A 19768-nucleotide genomic window follows, 5' to 3' on the forward strand; every position below is an offset into this window, starting at 1 on the left:
AAGAAGATAAAGTTGTGGATGAGTTCTAACCAATTTAGTGTGGATGCTGCTGCCCTCTTCTGGAAAGAATGGAGAATTGACCATTACTCTTGATGGTATATGGAGAAAGCAATAGCAACCCACTCCAGTACTCTTGCCTGGAAAATCCCATGGACGGAGGAGCCTGGTGGGCTGCTGTCCATGGGTTCGTTAAGAGTCGGACACAACTGAGCGACTTCACTTTCACTTTTTCACTTTCATGCATTGGAGAAGGAAATGACAACCCACTCCAGTGTTCTTGCCTGAAGAATCCCAGGGATGGGGGATCCTGGTGGGCTGTCGTCTATGGCGTCGCACAGAGTCGGACACGACTGAAGCAACTTAGCAGCAGCAGCAGCTTGATGGTATAAGTTGGTCAAAAAGACTAGAAACCTGAAACCTGTTGTTGCACCATGGAAATCGAGACAGAATTTGGTAGGTGTTTTGCGAGGAAGGAGAAGCAGGGTGGGAGCAAAAATGGTAATGTAGCATATTTCTCAAAATATACAGAAAAGATTCTACAGTCCCTCCAAACCTTAGTAATAATTCACTGTTGTGAAAAATGGTCCTGCACTAAATTTTGTTCATAAGTAGAAGGTGTCTGTTGAGATGCTAGTTTGTAAAGGAAAGAGCTCAAACTTTGGAGGCAAGCCAACATGAATTTAAATCTGGACTCTGCTGCTTGTTCTGTGAGAAGGTGAGGTCAAGCTGATTATTTAACCTCTCAACCTCAGTCTTTCCTCTGTAAAATGGGGACAGTAACACCTAACCCAGGAAGACGAAGTGAGCTGCCATGTTTAAAAGGTCCAATGTGTCATAGATTTTCCTTAAAGAAATGTAAGGGGCAAGATGGTGGTGTAAAGGATTAGAAGATACAAACTACAATGTATAAAATAGATAAGCAATAAGGAAATATTGTACAGCACAGGCTTCCCTCCTGGGTCAGATGGTAAAGAATCTGCCTGTAATGCTGGAGATCCAGGTTCAATCCCTGAGTCAGGAAGATCCCCTGGAGAAGGGAATGGCTACCTACCCCAGTATTCTTGCCTGGAGAACCCCATGGGCAGAGGAGCCTGGTGGGCTACAGTCCATGGAGTCACAAAGAGTCAGACACAACAAAGCAAATACCACTTTCATGGGGAAATACAGTTATTATTTTGTAATAACCTTAAATGAAGTATAATCTATAAAAATATTGAATCATCATGTTGCATACCTAAAACTAATTTAATATTGTAAATCAATTATACATTCATCAAGAAAAGGAACAAAAGGAAATTTACTTGAGGAAAATTATAAAATCATCTTGAGAAAAATAAAGAGGAAGTGGAGAACTATATATGAAGTTCAAAAACAGACAAAAACAACTGAAGGGGATAGAAGTCAGAATAGTATTTATACTTGGCTGCAAGGGTGGGTACTGTTTGAAGAAGGAAAGCCTTCTGGGGTGATGGACGTGTTCTATATTTTTATCTGAGTGTTAGTTACACAGTCATACATACATTTATCCAGCATAGGAGAGCGTGTAGACAAAAGAGAACCCTCCTACACTGTTGGTGGGAATGTAAATTGGTACAGCCACTATGGAGAATAGCATTGAAGTTCCTCAAAAAACTGAAAACAGAGTAACAATATAATCCTGCAATCACAATCTTGGGCATATATCTGGATGATAATTCAAAAAGATACATGCACTCCAATATTAATAGCAGCACTGTTTACAATAGCCAAGACCTGGAAGCAACCTCAAGAGATGAAAGAATAAAGAAGATGAATTACTTAGCTATAACTAAAAAATGAAACAATAAAATTTGCAGCAACATGGGTGAACCTAGAGATTATCATACTAGTTCAGTTCAGTTCAGTCGCTCAGTCGTGTCCAACTCTTTGCGACCCCATTAATCGCAGCACGCCAGGCCTCCCTGTCCATCACCAACTCCCAGAGTTCACCCAGACTCATATCCATCGAGTCAGTGATGCCATCCAGCCATCTCATCCTCTGTCGTCCCCTTCTCCTCCTGCCCCCAATCCCTCCCAGCATCAGAGTCTTTTCCAGTGAGTCAACTCTTCGCATGAGGTGGCCAAAGTACTGGAGTTTCAGCTTTAGCATCATTCCTTCCAAAGAAATCCCAGGGCTGACCTCCTTCAGAATGGACTGGTTGGATCTCCTTGCAGTCCAAGGGACTCTCCAGAGTCTTCTCCAACACCACAGTTCAAAAGCATCAATTCTTCGGCACTCAGCCTTCTTCACAGTCCAACTCTCACATCCATACATGACCAAAGGAAAAACCATAGCCTTGACTAGACGGACCTTTGTTGGCAAAGTAATGTCTCTGCTTTTGAATATGCTATCTAGGTTGGTCATAACTTTCCTTCCAAGGAGGAAGCGTCTTTTAATTTCATGGCTGCAGTCACCATCTGCAGTGATTTTGGAGCCCCCAAAAATAAAGTCTGACACTGTTTCCCCATCTATTTCCCATGAAGTGATGGGACTGGATGCCATGATCTTCATTTTCTGAATGTTGAGCTTTAAGCCAACTTTGTCACTCTCCTCTTTCACTTTCATCAAGAGGCTTTTTAGTTCCTCTTCACTTTCTGCCATAAGGGTGGTGTCATCTGCATATCTGAGGTTACTGATATTTCTCCCGGCAATCTTGATTCCAGCTTGTGCTTCTTCCAGTCCAGCATTTCTCATGATGTACTCTGCATATAAGTTAAATAAGCAGGGTGACAATATACAGCCTTGACGAACTCCTTTTCCTATTTGGAACCAGTCTGTTGTTCCATGGCCAGTTCTAACTGTTGCTTCCTGACCTGCATACAGGTTTCTCAAGAGGCAGGTCAGGTGGTCTGGTATTCCCATCTCTTTCAGAATTTTCCACAGTTTATTGTGATCCACACAGTCAAAGGCTTTGGCATAGCCAATAAAGCAGAAATAGATGTTTTTCTGGAATTCTTTTGCTTTTTCCATGATCCAGCGGATGTTGGCAATTTGATCTCTGGTTCCTCTGCCTTTTCTAAAACCAGCTTGAACATCTGGAAGTTCACGGTTCACATATTGCTGAAGCCTGGCTTGGAGAATTTTGAGCATTACTTTACTAGCGTGTGAGATGAGTGCAATTGTGCGGTAGTTTGAGCATTCTTTGGCATTGCCTTTCTTTGGGATTGGAATGAAAACTGACCTTTTCCAGTCCTGCAGCCACTGCTGAGTTTTCCAAATTTGCTGGCATATTGAGTGAAGCACTTTCACAGCATCATCTTTCAGGATTTGAAAGAGCTCCACTGGAATTCTATCACCTCCACTAGCTTTGTTCATAGTGATGCTTTCTAAGGCCACTTGACTTCACATTCCAGGGTGTCTGGCTCTAGGTCAGTGATCACACCATCGTGATTATCTGGGTCGTGAAGATCTTTTTTGTACAGTTCTTCTGTGTATTCTTGCCATCTCTTCTTAATATCTTTTGCTTCTATTAGGTCCATACCATTTCTGTCCTTTATCGAGCCCATCTTTGCATGAAATGTTCCCTTGGTATCTCTAATTTTCTTGAAGAAATCTCTAGTCTTTCCCATTTTGTTGTTTTCCTCTATTTCTTTGCATTGATCACTGAGGAAGGCTTTCTTATCTCTTCTTGCTATACTTTGGAACTCTGCATTCAGATGTTTATATCTTTCATTTTCTCCTTTGTTTTTCGCTTTTCTTCTTTTCACGGCTATTTGTAAGGCCTCCCCAGACAGCCATTTTGCTTTTTTGCATTTCTTTTCCATGGGGATGATCTTGATCCCTGTCTCCTGTACAATGTCACGAACCTCATTCCATAGTTCATCAAGCACTCTTTCTGTCAGATCTAGGCCCTTAAATCTATTTCTCACTTCCACTGTATAATCATAAGGGATTTGATTTAGGTCATACCTCAATGGTCTAGTGGTTTTCCCTACTTTCTTCAATTTCAGTCTGAATTTGCCAATAAGGAGTTCATGGTCTGAGCCACAGTCAGCTCCTGGTCTTGTTTTTGTTGACTGTATAGAGCTTCTCCATCTTTGGCTGCAAGGAATATAATCAATCTGATTTAGGTGTTGACCATCTGGTGATGTCCACGTATAGAGTCTTCTCTTGTGTTGTTGGAAGAGGGTGTTTGTTATGACCAGTGCATTTTCTTGGCAAAACTCTATTAGTCTTTGCCCTGCTTCATTCTGTATTCCAAGGCCAAATTTGCCTGTTACTCCAGGTGTTTCTTGACTTCCTACTTTTGCATTCCAGTCCCCTATGATGAAAAGGACATCTTTTTTGGGCGTTAGTTCTAAAAGGTCTTGTAGGTCTTCATAGAACCGTTCAACTTCAGCTTCTTCAGCATTACTGGTTGGGGCATAGGCTTGCATCACCGTGATATTGAATGGTTTGCCTTGGAAATGAACAGAGATCATTCTGTCGTTTTTGAGATTGCATCCAAGTACTGCATTTCGGACTCATTTGTTGACCATGATGGCTACTCCGTTTCTTCTAAGGGATTCCTGCCCACAGTAGTAGATATAATGGTCATCTGAGTTAAATTCACCCACTCCAGTCCATTTTAGTTCGCTGATTCCTAGAATGTCGAGGTTCACTCTTGCCATGAATAGATACCCCACGTCCAATGTAAGAGATAGTGATCTAAGCACTTTTAACTCTACCCCACCCCACCCCTCATCCATGGCCCTCCAAACATGACTGGACAACTGAAAAACAACATCCCACTCTTCCTAAGGGCTCATTAAATGGCTGTGTCAGTCCTGGAACCAATGGGAAGATATTATGAGGAATTTCTGCTGATAATGGTGTAAGGAGATAGAGCAAAAGTAGACTGACCTATGAATTACCCAGGTGAAGGGAAAGCCTGTGCAGAGTGCAGGAAAGTGATTTCTGTAAGAAACTCCTTGGCTCATGATGGCCAGGACTGGATGCCAAGATAGACCAATAGGCCAGAGTAGAGTTGGGTATATAAAATTGGCTGCTACCACAAGTTCTGGGGGCTTCCCAGCACTAGTGGTAAAGAACACACTAGCCAATGCAAGAGACATGAGATGCAGGTTCTATCCTTGGGTCAGGAGGGTCCCATGGAGAAGGGCATGGAAACCCACTCCAGTATTCTTGCCTGGAGATTCCCATGGACAGAGGAAGCTTTCAGGCTACAGTCCATGGGGTCACAAAGAGTTGGACACCACTGAAGCAACTGAGCACACATGCATAACTTCTGGAAAGTGCTCAGGATGCAGGGGTCAACACAGTCATTCACCCACAGCCTTGTGTCAACTACAAATTGGCACTTAGCAAGAGCATTGTCAATGACTGAACAACAAAGGCATTTGCCATCTGCCCCTATGGAGATCGAACCCCATGCTACTATAGATGTTCACCTTCAACAACCCCTGAGGGAGTTCAGGGTGGAATGAGGCACCCTGTGCTCCAAGGAATCTGGTGGGACAGGTCTTTAGATAGTTGGATATTTTTAGGAACAGATTTTATGATCTCCATCCTTGCATCTCCTCATACTAGAGAAGCACTAAATCCCTTCATGGTGATATCAGATCCTCATGACTAACAACAACAACAAAAAAAAAACCTTTTTGTAAAATGAGTACTTCATGGTATTGAACTCCCCCTTCACCAAAACCTTATATATTGGCCTTCCCCCACTGCCGCTTTGGAGCAGTCTCTCAGAGCTATCTGAGATACTGCCTCCCAGGCTGCAGTCCTCATTTTGCCCCAAATAAAACTTCACTCAAAACTCTCAAGTTGTACATCTTTTTTCAGTTGACACTTGCATGCCAAAAACAAGTTCTACCGTGGTCCTGCCCCAGCTAATTGCTAACAAGAACAATCAGGCCAATTACAAAAATAAAGGGCTTAACTTCAGACTACTCCAGCAAATGTGAAAAATAAGTGCAGGCACAGACCAAACTCTCTTCCAAACTTGTCTCAACTCTGGCTCTTTTCAATGTCTTTATAAGAAAACTGAAACTATGAGCAATTTTTTCCTCCATCTTTCTTTAAATGAGCTAGAAAGATTTTAACTCACATAAGTTTCTATAGCTACCCTATGAAAGGATTCAGAAGAAAGATTTGGGAAAAGTAGATGAAACTACATGAAATAGTAAGAAATTTTGGGAAATCATTGGGATGAAAATGTTGGATAAATAAATACAGGTGGCAAACAGGCACATGAAAAGATGCTCAGCATCACTGATCATCAGAGAAATGCAAATCAAATAATGAGATATCATCTCGTACCTGTCATAATGGCTAATATTAAAAAGACCACAATGTTGGCAAAGGTGTGGAGAAAAGGGATTCCTTTTACACTGTTGGTGAGACTGTAAATTGATGCAGCCACCATGGAAAACAGTATAGAAGTCCCTCAAAAAACCTAAAAATAAAACTACTATTGATAAAGTAATTTCACTCCTGGTCATATATCTAAAGCAAATGAAAACCCTAATTGGAAAAGATAAATGCACCTCAATGTTCATAGCAGCATTATTTACCATAGTGAAGATATGAAAGTAATTTAAGTGTCCATCAACAGATGAATGGATAAAGAAGACATAGCATAAATGCATGATGGAATACTATTCAGCCATCAAAAATGAAATTTTACCATTTGTAATGACATGGATAGACCTGGAAGGTATTACACTTAATGAAGTAAGTTATACAGGATAGATAAATACTGTGTGGTATCACTTATATGGGAACTCTAAAAAATAAAACAAGGTAGTGAATATAACAAAAAAGAGACAGACTCACAGATACAAACTGGTGGTAACAAGTGGGGAGAGGGAAGGAGGGAGGGGCAATATAGGGGTAAGTGATTAAGCAGTACAAACTACTATGTATAAAATAAACAGGCAACAAGAATATATCATATAGCACAGGGAATTTAGCCAATATAATAACTGCAACTGGAGTATAATCTATAAAAATATTGTATCAGTATGTTGTACATTTGAAACTAATGTAATATTGGATATCAACTATACCTCAGTTTTTAAAATCTCAATTAATGTTGACAGAGACCACCTTACCCAAGTGATCAAGGTTAAAATTGCCAATAATAAGAGATATTATGTATTCCTTGATGCGATGCATTGGGAAGAGTTGACCATTTCTGTAGTGCATGTCTCAAAAATGCAAAACCTCAATCTAATCATAAGAAAGACATCAGAAAAACACAGATTAAAGGATATGATACTAGTGACAAAGGACCCACCTGCCAATGTGGGAAACATCATAAAAGACATAGGTTCAATCTCTGGGTTGGGAAGATCCCCTAGAGGAGGGCATGGTAACCCACTCCAGTATTCCTGCCTGGAGAATCCCATGGACAGAGGAGCCTGGCAGGCTACAGTTCAAGGACTTCATGATTAATAAAGTATATTCCTATTTCACTTATTATTATCTCATTTAATCTTCGTCACACACAATAATAGTATTGCTATTATTTTCACTTTACAAATAAGGACATTTTTCTTGTCACATTGCTTCTGTGCAGTGGAGTTCTGCCACCAGGTTTGCTGCCCTGTCTCCAGATCCCCGACACTCCACTCTTCTATGGCTGATCTCGGGTGAGCGCCAGACCACCTGCACACTGTCATGTCACTCTATTACACTGCACCTGTACACACAGAGCTTCTTGCTTTCCTGCTAGGATTTGCTCAGCAATCAGTTGTGATATCCACCCTGTCTGGCTGGCCCTTCAACACCCAGGACCATGCAGTTCTCTCTTTAAGAATAATTGTTGGGGACTTCCCTGGAGGTCTTGTGGTTAAGACTCCACTTCCAGTGCAGGCAGCACAGATTCAATCCCTGGTTGAGGAGCTAAAGATCCAGTATTTCACTTGGCACAGCCCAAAATAAGTAGAATAAAATAAAACTTAAAATAATAATTAAAAAAAAAATAGTTGTCAGTTACTGATCTGGACCAAGAGTCTGAGTAGCCAAAACAAGCAAGATTCGACCCAACAACCTCAGTCTTCTCCCTTGTAACTTTGGGAGACTGTATGTTGACTCAGTTTGGAGGATGAATGCAAACAGACCTTGATCAGGACTCTTGCCTCTGCTTACCCTATGCTCTTCACCCTTCAAAGAAGAACAAAGAAGAAAGGGGGAAAGGGGAGGAAGAACAGGTGGGTGAGGAGGATGGGGAGGAACAAAAAGAGGAGGAGAAGGAGGACAAACATATTCTATTTCCAATAATCTCCTGAATACAGGAACTCAAGCCTCAAGTCACATTTGTATTTCTGAGGTGCTGCTGGAGCAATGGATGGACTGAGTCTCTGACTCAAGCCCTTCACACGGGACCCACTCCTGGCACTAACTGCAGATGGCACCCAAAATAAGCCAGTAGCGAGATGGAACCACAGAAAGCCAGATTTGCAGGGTGAGGGCATGCCAGGGCCCAGAGGTGTGAAATGACCCGTCCCAGGACACGTAGCTGGCTAGTGGCCAAGCAGGACTAGGATCAGGTCTGTTTACTCTTGATCTGGTCTTCCTTCTATCACCTTGTGACCTCAGCATTCCTCCCAAGACCCTCATAGCAAGGGAGCAGGGTGCTGTGTGCCAAAGCCACTTGTTTCAATCCTCCCTTCTTCCAGAGACAGTTGTGCTCCTCTCAGCAACACGGTACAAGTGAACTCAGCATGACTAATTGGTGTGATACAGCGACCCTGGTGCATCACCCACAAAGCTCAGTCTACAGGTGAAGGACCAACAGGTATTGGAGATGACAGAGACAGATTCAGGCCACCCAGGAATGCTGTATGGAAGGACTATGTTACCCTTCTTCAGGTCAGCCTCAGAGAACTGACTTACATGAGCATTATAGGGTTGCCTCCAGAAACACTTAAATTTTCCTAGAAAATTTATTTTTTACAGTTTGGGCTATATCTTGGAGTTATGATACTCCATAAAGTAAAACAACTGAGTGGGGATAATATTCTCCAGTATTAACTCTTGCCTTAAGCTCTGTAGTGCTTTTTTTTTTTTTTTAATAATTTTTATTTATTTATTATTTTTGGCTGCTCTGGGTCTTTGTTGCTGTGAAGGGATTACTCTCCAGTTGTGGTGCACAGGCTTCTCATTGCAGTGTTTTCTCTTGTTTCCGAGCACAGGCTCTAGGCCTGGGGGCTCAGTCATTGTGGCACTTGGGCCTAGTTGCTTCTCAGTATGTGGGATCTTCCTGGACCAGGAACTGAACCGGTGTCCTCTGCACTGCAAGCCGAACTCTTAACCACTGGACCACCAGAGAAGCCCTCTATAGTGTATTTGAAATAGCCCTTTATAGAAGTGTTCTGAGACTCAATGGCCACCCAGACGGGGTCTCTCTTAAAAGTTTTAGCTCTTTCACTGACTACCCTTTGGGTTTGGTCCCTCCCTAGAAGAAAGTTCCTGTCTCTCTTCACACCACTCTCCCTGCCCCTTGTCTATCCTCTCATGTGCCCCTTCTGTATTTTCTCCCACTTCACAGTTCCTGCCTTAATTTGTGGAGCTCTGGCTTCCACTCAGTTTTTGTACTTTGGAAATAAAATATCGCCTGATTTGTTTCCAACACTCTGAGAAACCCAGTATTTTTCTGCCCTGTTGGTGATTGGATAGCATCACTGATTCAATGGACATGAATTTAAGCAAATTCCAGGAGATAGTGAAGGACAGGGAAGCCTGGCTTGCTACAGTCCATGGGATCACAGAGAGTCAGACATAACTTAGTGACTAAACAACAAATTGAGCACAATAGTTTGAGTTCCACTGTCTCCTTTGTTGCATCTAATTGGTAGTTTGAGCTTCTCACCCTATAAATATGTTTATAGTCTCTGCCTCTGCAGCTCCTCCCTTTCATAAGACTCTTCAACCTTGCCATGATAGAGGCCATCTAAACTTTATGCTACTTACACACACACACACACACACACAATCACCACCCCAAACTAAAAGCCAAACAAAAAAAACTTCTTATTGCTCATTTTTGCTGGGTTGGTATTTTCATTTTTAAAAGAATTTAGTGTCACATGTGAATGTGAACATCTACCATGAATTCTTTTCCTAATATCACTTGTAAAAGCATTAATAAAGACTAATTCATTTTCTATTTTTATGGGATTCTCTTTTTTTAAATAATCTTCCATATATAGGCTATATTATTTTTACCTATTTCTGACCTATAATTAAAAAAAAAAAAAAAACGTGTCCTGACTTACTTTGTAGTGTTTGGTGTTGACTCTTATTAACATTATTTTGAAAGACTGACTAAACTGCATCCATTGTTTTTCCTTAAATGTGTTTTAAATTGCTAAATGTTAACTGGCAAGTTAAAGATGGATTACTCCTTTTAAAACTCTTCCTATTTCTTTTTTTTTCTTATTTCTTTAATGTGTGAACAATTTCTGTAACAAGCCTGTCCTTCATTATAAATTGTCCTCCTTGTGGATGTGAGAATCAGCAGTGTATTGTTGTCATGCTTCCCTGGTGGCTCAAATGATAAAGAATCTGCTTGCAATGCAGGAGACCTGGGTTCGACCCCTGGGTCTGGAAGATTCCCTGGAGGAGGTCATGGCAACCCACTTCAGTATTCTTGCCTGGAGAATCCCATGGACAGAGGAGCCTAGTGGTCTACAGTCCATGAGGTCATAGAGTCGGACACGACTGAAGCGACTTAGCACACATGCACGCACACACCACTGTCAGTGCCCCTGATGCCTCCACACCCTACCCTATTCCACTCCCACCTTGTATAAGAGTCACAGTGGCCACACACTCAGTCTAAATTTGCAGTCTCAGATTCCATATTTTTTTTTCTAATCTTATCTTTGAGCTCCTTCAAAATCTGAGATAATATCATCCTGACTAAATGTTGATATAAGTATGATGATATAAGTGGGGTTTTGCAAATCAAGTAAGTCTAGTTAATGCCAACTCCCTAAAAACACATCCATAAATCGCATACCCATTGTCCAAGTGGTACGAATTCATTGAGGTTCAGCTGGAATGTGCTCTGATGATTCAGGGCTTGCACAAAACCCACCAAACTCTTGCAGAGGAGTTCCATCATCAGAGCCAGGCACCATTCCAGAGTAAAGTCTGATCATCCCCAATCCAACATCCAGGAACCCCAAGTCTGTGCCTGTGGGTCTTTCCATTCCTGCCTCTGCCTCCATCTCCACCATTATTCCCCACCCAGACCATGAGCATCCCTGCCTCTTTATTCTGGAATATAGAGTATATACAAACTTGCAGCGCTGATCATTTTTATTTGGTGTATACCCACTTTGGAGCTTCCCAAGTGGCACTAGTGGCAAAGAATCTGCCTGCCAATGCAGGAGACAGACACAAGAGATGTGGGTTTGATCCCTGGGTCAGGATGATCCTGTAGTGGAGAAAAGGCAACCCGCTCCGGTATTCTTGCTTAGGAAATCCCAAGGACCGAGGAGCCTGGCGGGCTTCAGCCCATGGGGTTGCAAAGAGTTAAGCACAATTGAGTGACTGAGCACATACACATATATCCAGTTTGCCTAAAGGGATAGGAAGCTACTTGAAGGTAACTGCTGTGTCTCCCATCTCTTTGAAATCTTATGTTTTAGCAACTATTTCAAAAAAATTTTTGCTAAATGTCAAAATATTTATAGGACCTACTATATTTCCATCCACACTCTCCTATGCTATAAAAGTTTGCCATGTCTGCATTAGGGAATAATTTAGTCATTAGCAAATGTGAACAATGCCTCATTATAATCCTTGTGTTAGGAAACCCACTGTTGGAAGGGATTTTAGCACAGCTGCTTTACTTCTTCCCATGAAATCGCATTTTCTCTCCTCTTATATTTATTTCTCAGAATCTAAGAAATTTAAGGTAAGGCAGACAAAGCCCACAGGGGACATCACGAGAATGTCAGTAACTCAAGCATAAGAGAAGCAGATTTTTTCCAGTTCCCCTTGGTAATGAAGAATATAGGAGCCCTCCTGTCACTGAAGACAGACTGATTTCAGCAGTTGTAGGTCTGGCCACAGAGAAAACCCTCAGCTTGGAAAAAAACAGCCAAAGGATGTCCTAAGTTGGCCATGTAGCAGCAGTACAGGGTTGAGGATGCTTTAACTCATCTAGGGAAACTCAGGGAAGACCACTTCGAGGAACAGAGAACAAAACTCTTATAGACTGTTGGGAAGTTGCCAGAGAAAATCAGATAACAGATGAAATGAGGTTTGTCAGCCACCCCGCTGGTTTCAGGGAACACAATGCTCACTGCCGCCTCCATGAAATGAGTCACTCCTTGCAGAACCCATCACAGCCTTACAGAAGCCAAGGAAGAAACAGCATTCTGTCTTCCCACCAAAGGTGGGCCAGCTGAGGCATCAAAGCTTAGAGGGAGAGCTGTGAGTGACACAGGAGAGGAGAGAACCTGGGGACAGCACCCATGGGAGGGGAGGAAAGGAGACATCAGGGGAGATAGAAATGAAGCTTATTGAACAGTCCATGGTGATCTAGGTCCAGGAACAAAGTGGTCACTGAAGTCTGAGCCTCATGCGACAAGGTCCAGGGGCCGGTTTCTGCAGCTACTCCTCACAGCCAAGCTCCTCATCGCTGTCCTCCCCCAGAGGAAACTGCCTTGTGTGCTTCTCGGCTGCATACATCCGGGTCTCCATGGGGCAGTCCTGGCTCAGAACTGCCTGCAGCAAGAAGCAGGAAGAGAAATCACTGCCCATCTCTCACCAGCTTCCCCTTCCCCCTCTCAAACTAGCTCATCCAAGTCTAGGGCTGCTCAGAAAAGACTCAAGGAACCAGAAAAGGACCCTTGTTCTGCTTCCTATATGTGCACAGTCCACCCAAAGCACCAGGTGGAACCATGCTGGTCAAGACAATCATCTGATAAGCTTTTCATTGAATCCTAATAGCAGTAGCACAGGCTATAGCTGGGAGCCAGCTGAAATGGGCATCACCCCTCATCGGACTTTCCTGTCTTTTTCTGTTCCTTTAAGCAGCCTTCACATCCACACCCTTGGGCTTACCAGCTGGCACTAGTGATAAAGAACCCGCCTGCCAATGCAGGAGATGTAAGAGACACGGGTTCAATCCCTGGGTCAGGAAGATCCCCTGGAGGAGGGGATGGCAACACACTCCAGTATTCTTGCCTGGAGAATCCCATGGACAGAGGAGCCTGGCAGGCTACAGTCCATGGGTTGCAAAGAGTCAGACATAACTGAAGTGACTTAGCATGCAGCACACACTTCTGCCCCCAACCCACCCAGACCCTCAAGGTGCTCCTGCTGCAGTAAGAAGAAAGTATCTATTAACTAAAATAATCTGTTGTGGTTCTCTCCCCTGGGCTGTTGGTACTCTAGGAAAAGACCTGATAAGGATAATGACAGATGTGAGTGAATGAATGAATGCATGAATGTGCCCAGTGGAATTCTGTCCATGTTGTGGGCATGAGTTGGCAATTCACACTTTGCTAGTAAGTACTGCAAGCACATGATGCCTTTGATGGTCCTTGACTCCAACGCATCACAAGCCTCCCATTTTCCTTCTGTACTTAGGACCCTTTCTAACTGACCAGTGTAAGAGAGAAAGTGGTTGTATAGAGAAGGAAAAAGTAAGGAAGGGGACAAAGGAAAGATAGAGATGAAAGGGGAATCAGAAAACATGGCAAAGCAGAGAGCCTGTCAAAGATGGAGGAAATAGGAGCACAAGATAGGGATTTCCCAGGTGGTCCAGTGGTTAAGACTCAGCACTCCCAAAGCAGGGGGCCTGGGTTTAATCCCTGGTCATGGAACTAGATTCCATATGCCACAACTAAGGTCCCGCATGCCACAGCTAAGACCTAGCACAGTCAAATAAATAAATAAAAACAGATATATAAAAAAAGAAGCACAGGATTAAAAGGAACGAGAGAGGCATGAAAGAAACAAATTATTTTTTCAGCAGTAGTGAGAGCCCCTTACAAGCTTCTCCTCCTTGGCAGGGGGGCTCCTCAAGTAGTAGCAGAGAGGAGCGTAGATGATGTCAGTGACCCCAGTGATGACCATGAGCCAGGGGAAGCCAATGGCCCGCACAATGGCACCCCCGGTGGATGGACCTGTGAGGAATAAAGCAAATCTGCAAGCATCTATTGATTCTTGATCGCTTGGAGGACACCATGCTAGGGGCCGAAGGTGACCCAGAGGATGCCCCAGGGCCAAATATCTCAGAACCCTAGGAGGACTAGCCTCTTGGCTTCACTTTATGAGCAGGTAAACAGCCCATAAAGGGAGATTTGGGTTACCAGGTCCTGGTGTTCTCCTGTTTCTCTGCCAACATACCTACTGCAAAGCCCATGCAAAAAGCCACATCAGCGATGGCATAGACACTGCCATAGACTGGGGCATGGCGCAGGTCCACCAAGTGTCCCATGATGGGCATCATAGAGGAATCCACCATGCCTGTGGTCAGAGCAAGTAGGGCACGGCCATGAGTCCTACACACAGCCCCCTCCCTGTCTGTAACATCCCCTTCCACCCCTTCTGCTTTACTCCACTCTCTCTGCCTGCTGTCTGTCCTCCCTCTTCACTGACACCCATACCCACCAGGAGTCAAGAGCCTGTCTCTCGACACCCCTGCAGGCTGCTATCCTATCCCCCCTGCCTTTCCATGTACCCCCTCTGATCTGATCTGATCTTGAGCCAACATTCAGGGGCTTCCGGTCTCCTTTAAGGGTACTTCTTACCTATGGAAATGCCAAGCCCTGCATTGGGGCCAATGAGACCAAAAATATCATGAGCCAGAGGAACCTGCAGGAGGAAAGGAGGAAGAATTATCAGGAATCCGGTGGGGGAAGGGGGGGTCAGGTGGGACAGCACAAAAACAAAGGGTTTTCCTATGAAACGCATTTATCAACCAGGTACAATGTGCCACGTGTGTTATCTCTTGATTCTTACACCTCTGATGAAAAAGAATCTTTACTTCCATTTACAGAGATGAAATCTAAACTGGTGCCATTTGGGTTCAATGTCCCATCAAGAGTTTCAGAACATAAGCAGTGAGATTAAGTGTGAACCTCAGGTTTGACCCTGGAGTCACAGCAATGAATGGCCCATGGACTCTCCCTCCCCTTGCTCTACCCCCTCCACCCAGACACACACTTCTGTCCTCATTATACTTAGAGTGGAGTTTCCTCTCTTTTCTATCTGCAATATCATCCACAGGTGGTGGTGGTATTATTTTTTTATATTTTATATCTTTTTTTTAATTGGTGTATACTTGCTTTACAGTGTTATGTTAGTTTCTTCTGTACAATGAACTGAATCAGCCATATGCATACATACATCCTCTCTCTCTTGCACCTCCCTCCCCTCACCTCCCCACCCCACCCCTCTAGATCATCATAGAGCACCGAGCTGAGCTCCCTGTGCTATACAGGAGCTTCTCACTAGCTAGCTATTTTACACACAGTAGTGTATAAGTGTCGACTCCAATCTCTTAATTCACCCACCTTCCCTTCCCCCATCCCCACCCCTGTCTGTGTCTGTGTTTCTGGGCCTAGAGTCTGTCATACAGAGTGAAGTAGGTCAGAAAGAGAAAAACAAATACTATATATTAACGCATATATGTGGAATCTAGAAAAATGGTACAGATGAATCTATTTGCAAGGCAGAAGTAGAGAAGCATACAGAGGTTTTAGTAAAACCCCGACTTGAAGCCAGTGGACCAAGAAGACAGAGAGTCGCCAACAACCGATTACCCACAGCTAGAGGGGCGGGTGGCGTGGTTTGTGTCGCTGCTTCAGCGGCTTGTGACATTCATTCTCTTACCCTCCCGATCCCCAACGGAAGCCTTGTTTTCCTCTTTTGCTGGGTCCTTACCTCCCTCCCTGGGCATTTGTCTCCTACACCTGCTACACTAGCATACTCACCCCTGAGAGGTTTTCCATACCATTTAGATGTCACCAGCTAAAAACAGGGTCTTAGGAATGAATTGATTTTTTAATTATTTCTTTTTAAATTTTATTTATTGATTGATGTGCTAGGTCTTTGTTGCCAAGTGGGCTTTTTTTTCTCTAGTTACAGTGAGCAGTGTCTATTCTTCATTGCAGTGTGTGGGCTTCTCACTGTGGTGGCTTCTCTTGTGGAGCACAGGCTCTAAGCATGCAGGCTTCAATAGTTGTGGCACATGGGCTTAGTTGCTCCACAGCATATGGGATCTTCCCAGACCAGGGATCGAGCCACGTCTCCTGGATTGGCAGGAGGATTCTTTATCACTGAGCCACGAGGGAAGCCCATGGGGGATATTTCTATTTTATTACTAGTACTGGTTAAGATTCACAGTGGGCTCCCTATGAGCCAGACACCACTGCAGTTTTGGTCTGGGTAATCCTTCGAAATGGCATCAGAATCCCCTGTACACAGATATGGATGCTGAGCCAAGGGAGGTGATGTAATGAACTCAGAGTCACATGAGCAACAAATGGCCAAGCTGGGACTGGACCCAGCCCCAGATCAGGACTTCCTGCCTTTCTTGAGCACTGTACTCAGGGCTTTGCGGCCATCTCATTCCCCCTCAAGCCTAGGAGGCAAGGGTGCTTCTGATCTCCATGCTGGAGAGGAGAAAATGTAGGTTTAGAGGGCTTGGAGGGGACTTCTGGAAATAGAAAAGCCCTTCTTTCTTTCTTCCTCTACCAAACACTCTGGTGCTACAGACGGAAGCACAGATAATGGTTCCTCTAGTGGCTCCTAGGATCCTGTCACTGTGAGGTATGTAAGTGAAGGCATAAAATGCACCATTCTACAGACCCCACTCCAGTACTCTTACCTGGAGAGTCCCATGGACAGAGGAGCCTGGTGGGCTGCAGTCCATGGGGTTGCTAAGAGTCGGACACGACTGTGCGACTTCACTTTCACTTTTCACTTTCATGCATTGGAGAAGGAAATGGCAACCCACTCCAGTGTTCTTGCCTGGAGAATCCCAGGGACGGGGGAGCCTGGGGGGCTGCCGTCTATGGGGTCGCACAGAGTCGGACACGACTGAAGTGACTTAGCAGCAGCAGCAGCACAGACCCCAGAAATAGATGCCAACATGTATTGCTTCACGTGCATGCATGCTAAGTCACTTCAGTCATGTCCGACTCTGTGTGACCCTGTGGACTGTAGCCCACCAGGCTCTTCCATCCACGAGATTCTACAGGCAAGAATACTGGAATGGGTTTCCACTTCCTCCTCCAGGAGATCTTCCTGACCCAGGGATCGAACTCCCATCTCTCTCATCTCCTGCATTGGCAGGCAGGTTCTCTTACCACTAGTGCCACCTGAGAAGCCCATTGCTTCATGTGGCCATCCATAAAGCCTCAGATTTCTGTCTTCAGCTGCCCCCACTGCCCTCTCCCTCTCCTTCCCCACCTCCTTTCAGTGGGATGGCATAGCATCTGCCCCAGGGGTAAATTCCTACCTACACAGAAACAGTCTTTCTGACAGTCCTTGCCAAGTCAATCCTCTGCTCATTTCAAAGGAAAGTTGTCTTTAAGTGTCTGACACTCTCCCCACCCTTTGACTCTCCCCAAAAGACCTTATTATACTTACACAAAGTAAGCTGGTACCTACTACCAACATCCCAATCAGGGAGCACAGCCACCTAAAAAAAAAAAAAAAAAAACAGCATTTTTCAAATAGCGCCTAAGGGTTGAGATTCCTTCCACTTGCTACCCATCACCAACTCACTGGCCAGTCCTGCTATCCCTAATTCCAGGAACCCGTTGGGATGCGAGAAGATAAACACATCTCTACAGGACCAGTTTGTACTCAGGTGAGCCCTTCCCCAGTCCCTTATTCACCCCTCATCTCTTCCCTGGCTCCACACCTCTTCCCAGAGTAGAAGCAGACAAGGAGCAATGAGACACGGTCTTCCTTCCCTTAGAAGAGGAATCAGTTGACTCAGAAGGTCCTTTACCCTTGGGAACAATGCTCTAACTTAATGTTGCTGTTGCTTAACTCAGCCTATATCTCTCATCGATACATACTCTATCTGGTCTTCAGGGTCCATCTCAAAAACCACAAAAACACACCAAACGTCCTTCCTTCTCTGATTTCCTATGGAAATGCTTTTAAAATTACTTTTCAAATTTTTACATCACACTCCAAAGGTAAAATTAAAGCTGTTCTCATTGTAGTTGGAGGAAAGAAATTCAGACTTATACCTCTTAGCCCCCAACCCTTTTTATACTTGGTGGCCTTTGGAGAGTTCCCTGGGGCTCCATGGAAGGCAGTTTGATAACCACCTGTCTCTGGGTACTGTTTTCTCCATACCTGTTCTCTGTGGAGTTTATTTTATCTCTTCAACTGGACAACAAACATCTGGAAAGTAAAGGTTGCCCCTCATATATTCACTGCATCTTCCATAGCAACAAGCTCAGGACCAATCCTTTCTCTATACTGCCCTCACCAGCTATCCATTCCCACCCTTAGAACAAGCATCTGCTGGTACTTGTTCTAAATTTTCAACCTCAGACAAGCTATCATCCATCATCCCAGGTGCAGGGAACACCTCAGAAGACTCTCCCATCTGACTTTTCCCAGATCCCCAGGCTACATACCGACCCATCTTGTTGGCCAGCACACCAAAGAGGCTGGTGCCAATGAGGTAGGACACACTGGCGGGCAAGAAGGCTAGACCTGCAGAAAGACACAGGTCCTCACCTTAGGCTGCTCTGAAACATCTTGGGTCTTACAAGACAGTGAAGTCTCCCCATTACCTTCAAGGATCCCAAACCATTGTTTTGTGGGTTAGAGATCCCTGTGCAAACCCAGAGCAGATGACATAGGGCTCCCAGGCCTCTGCTGTCCTCAAGAGCAGGGCTTTGTTTAGATTTTCTTGGGCTCCAAAATCACTGCAGACAGTGACTTCAGCTAGGAAATTAAAAGACACTTGCTCCTTGGAAGAAAAGCTATGACAAACCTAGACAGTGTATTAAAAAGCAGAGACATCACTTTGCTGACTAAGGTCCATATAGTCAAAGCTATGGTTTTTTCAGTAGTCATGTACAGATGTGAGAGCTGGACCATAAAGAAGGCTGAGCACTGAAGAATTGATACTATCAAATTGTGGTACTGGAGAAGACTCTTTAGAGTCCCTTGGACTGTAGGGAGATCAAATCAACCAATCCTAAAGGATATCAACCCCCTGAATACTCATTGGAAGTACTGATGCTGAAGCTCCAATACTTTGACCACCTGATGTGAAGAACTGACTCATTGGAAAAAACCCTGATGCTGGGAAAGAATGAGGGCAGGAGGAGAAGGGGATGACAGAGGATGAGACGGTTAGGTGGCACTACCAACTCAATGGAGATGAGTTTGAGTAAACTTTGAGAAACAATGAAGGACAGGGAAGACTGGCATGCTGCAGTCCATAAGGTTAAACCAGAGTTTAACCAACTCTGGTTTAGTCGCAGAGTTAAACCAACTTAGCAACTGAACAAACACATTTAACGTCACTTCCCCCTCTAGCTTCCCTCTTAGACTTCCTGATGAATGACTTTGCTGAGCCATTCTCATGTATAAAATACCCGTGATTATCAGCATAAGAGCATGAGCTTTAGAGAAAGACATACAGTACTTACTTCCTGGGAAGTAAAGTTTCTGCCTTATTATTTACCTGCTCTTCTCTTGCTCTAACACTGCCTTTTATTTTTGGCCACACCACACAGCTTGTGGAAACTTAGTTCCCCAACCAGGGACTGAACCCATGCCCTCTGCAGTGGAAAC

At 44.1% G+C, this 19768-nt stretch overlaps 1 protein-coding gene across 2 annotated transcripts in view; it reads right to left on the reverse strand.

The window, feature by feature from the left end:
• Nucleotides 1-9025: 9025 nt before the first annotated feature.
• The window catches only part of SLC18A1 (solute carrier family 18 member A1), a 55955-nt gene continuing 45212 nt past the window's right edge, over nt 9026-19768 (reverse strand). The window contains exons 12-17 of one of the 2 annotated variants that reach the window (XM_086414396.1): nt 18598-18676; nt 17588-17639; nt 14743-14806; nt 14339-14458; nt 13982-14115; nt 11276-12709 (exon numbers count right to left, since the gene is read on the reverse strand). In XM_086414396.1, coding sequence (XP_086270522.1) covers nt 12596-12709; nt 13982-14115; nt 14339-14458; nt 14743-14806; nt 17588-17639; nt 18598-18676 — 563 coding nt within the window. In that variant the 3' untranslated portion in view covers nt 11276-12595. Of the gene's footprint in view, nt 12710-13981; nt 14116-14338; nt 14459-14742; nt 14807-17587; nt 17640-18597; nt 18677-19768 lie in introns of both variants that reach the window. The other variant, XM_086414397.1, reaches the window with a different exon arrangement.

Source organism: Bos grunniens, chromosome 8 (assembly GCF_055505025.1).
Source record: "Bos grunniens cultivar Pamir isolate PY7600 chromosome 8, Bosgru_T2T1.0, whole genome shotgun sequence".
NCBI lineage: Eukaryota > Metazoa > Chordata > Mammalia > Artiodactyla > Bovidae > Bos > Bos grunniens.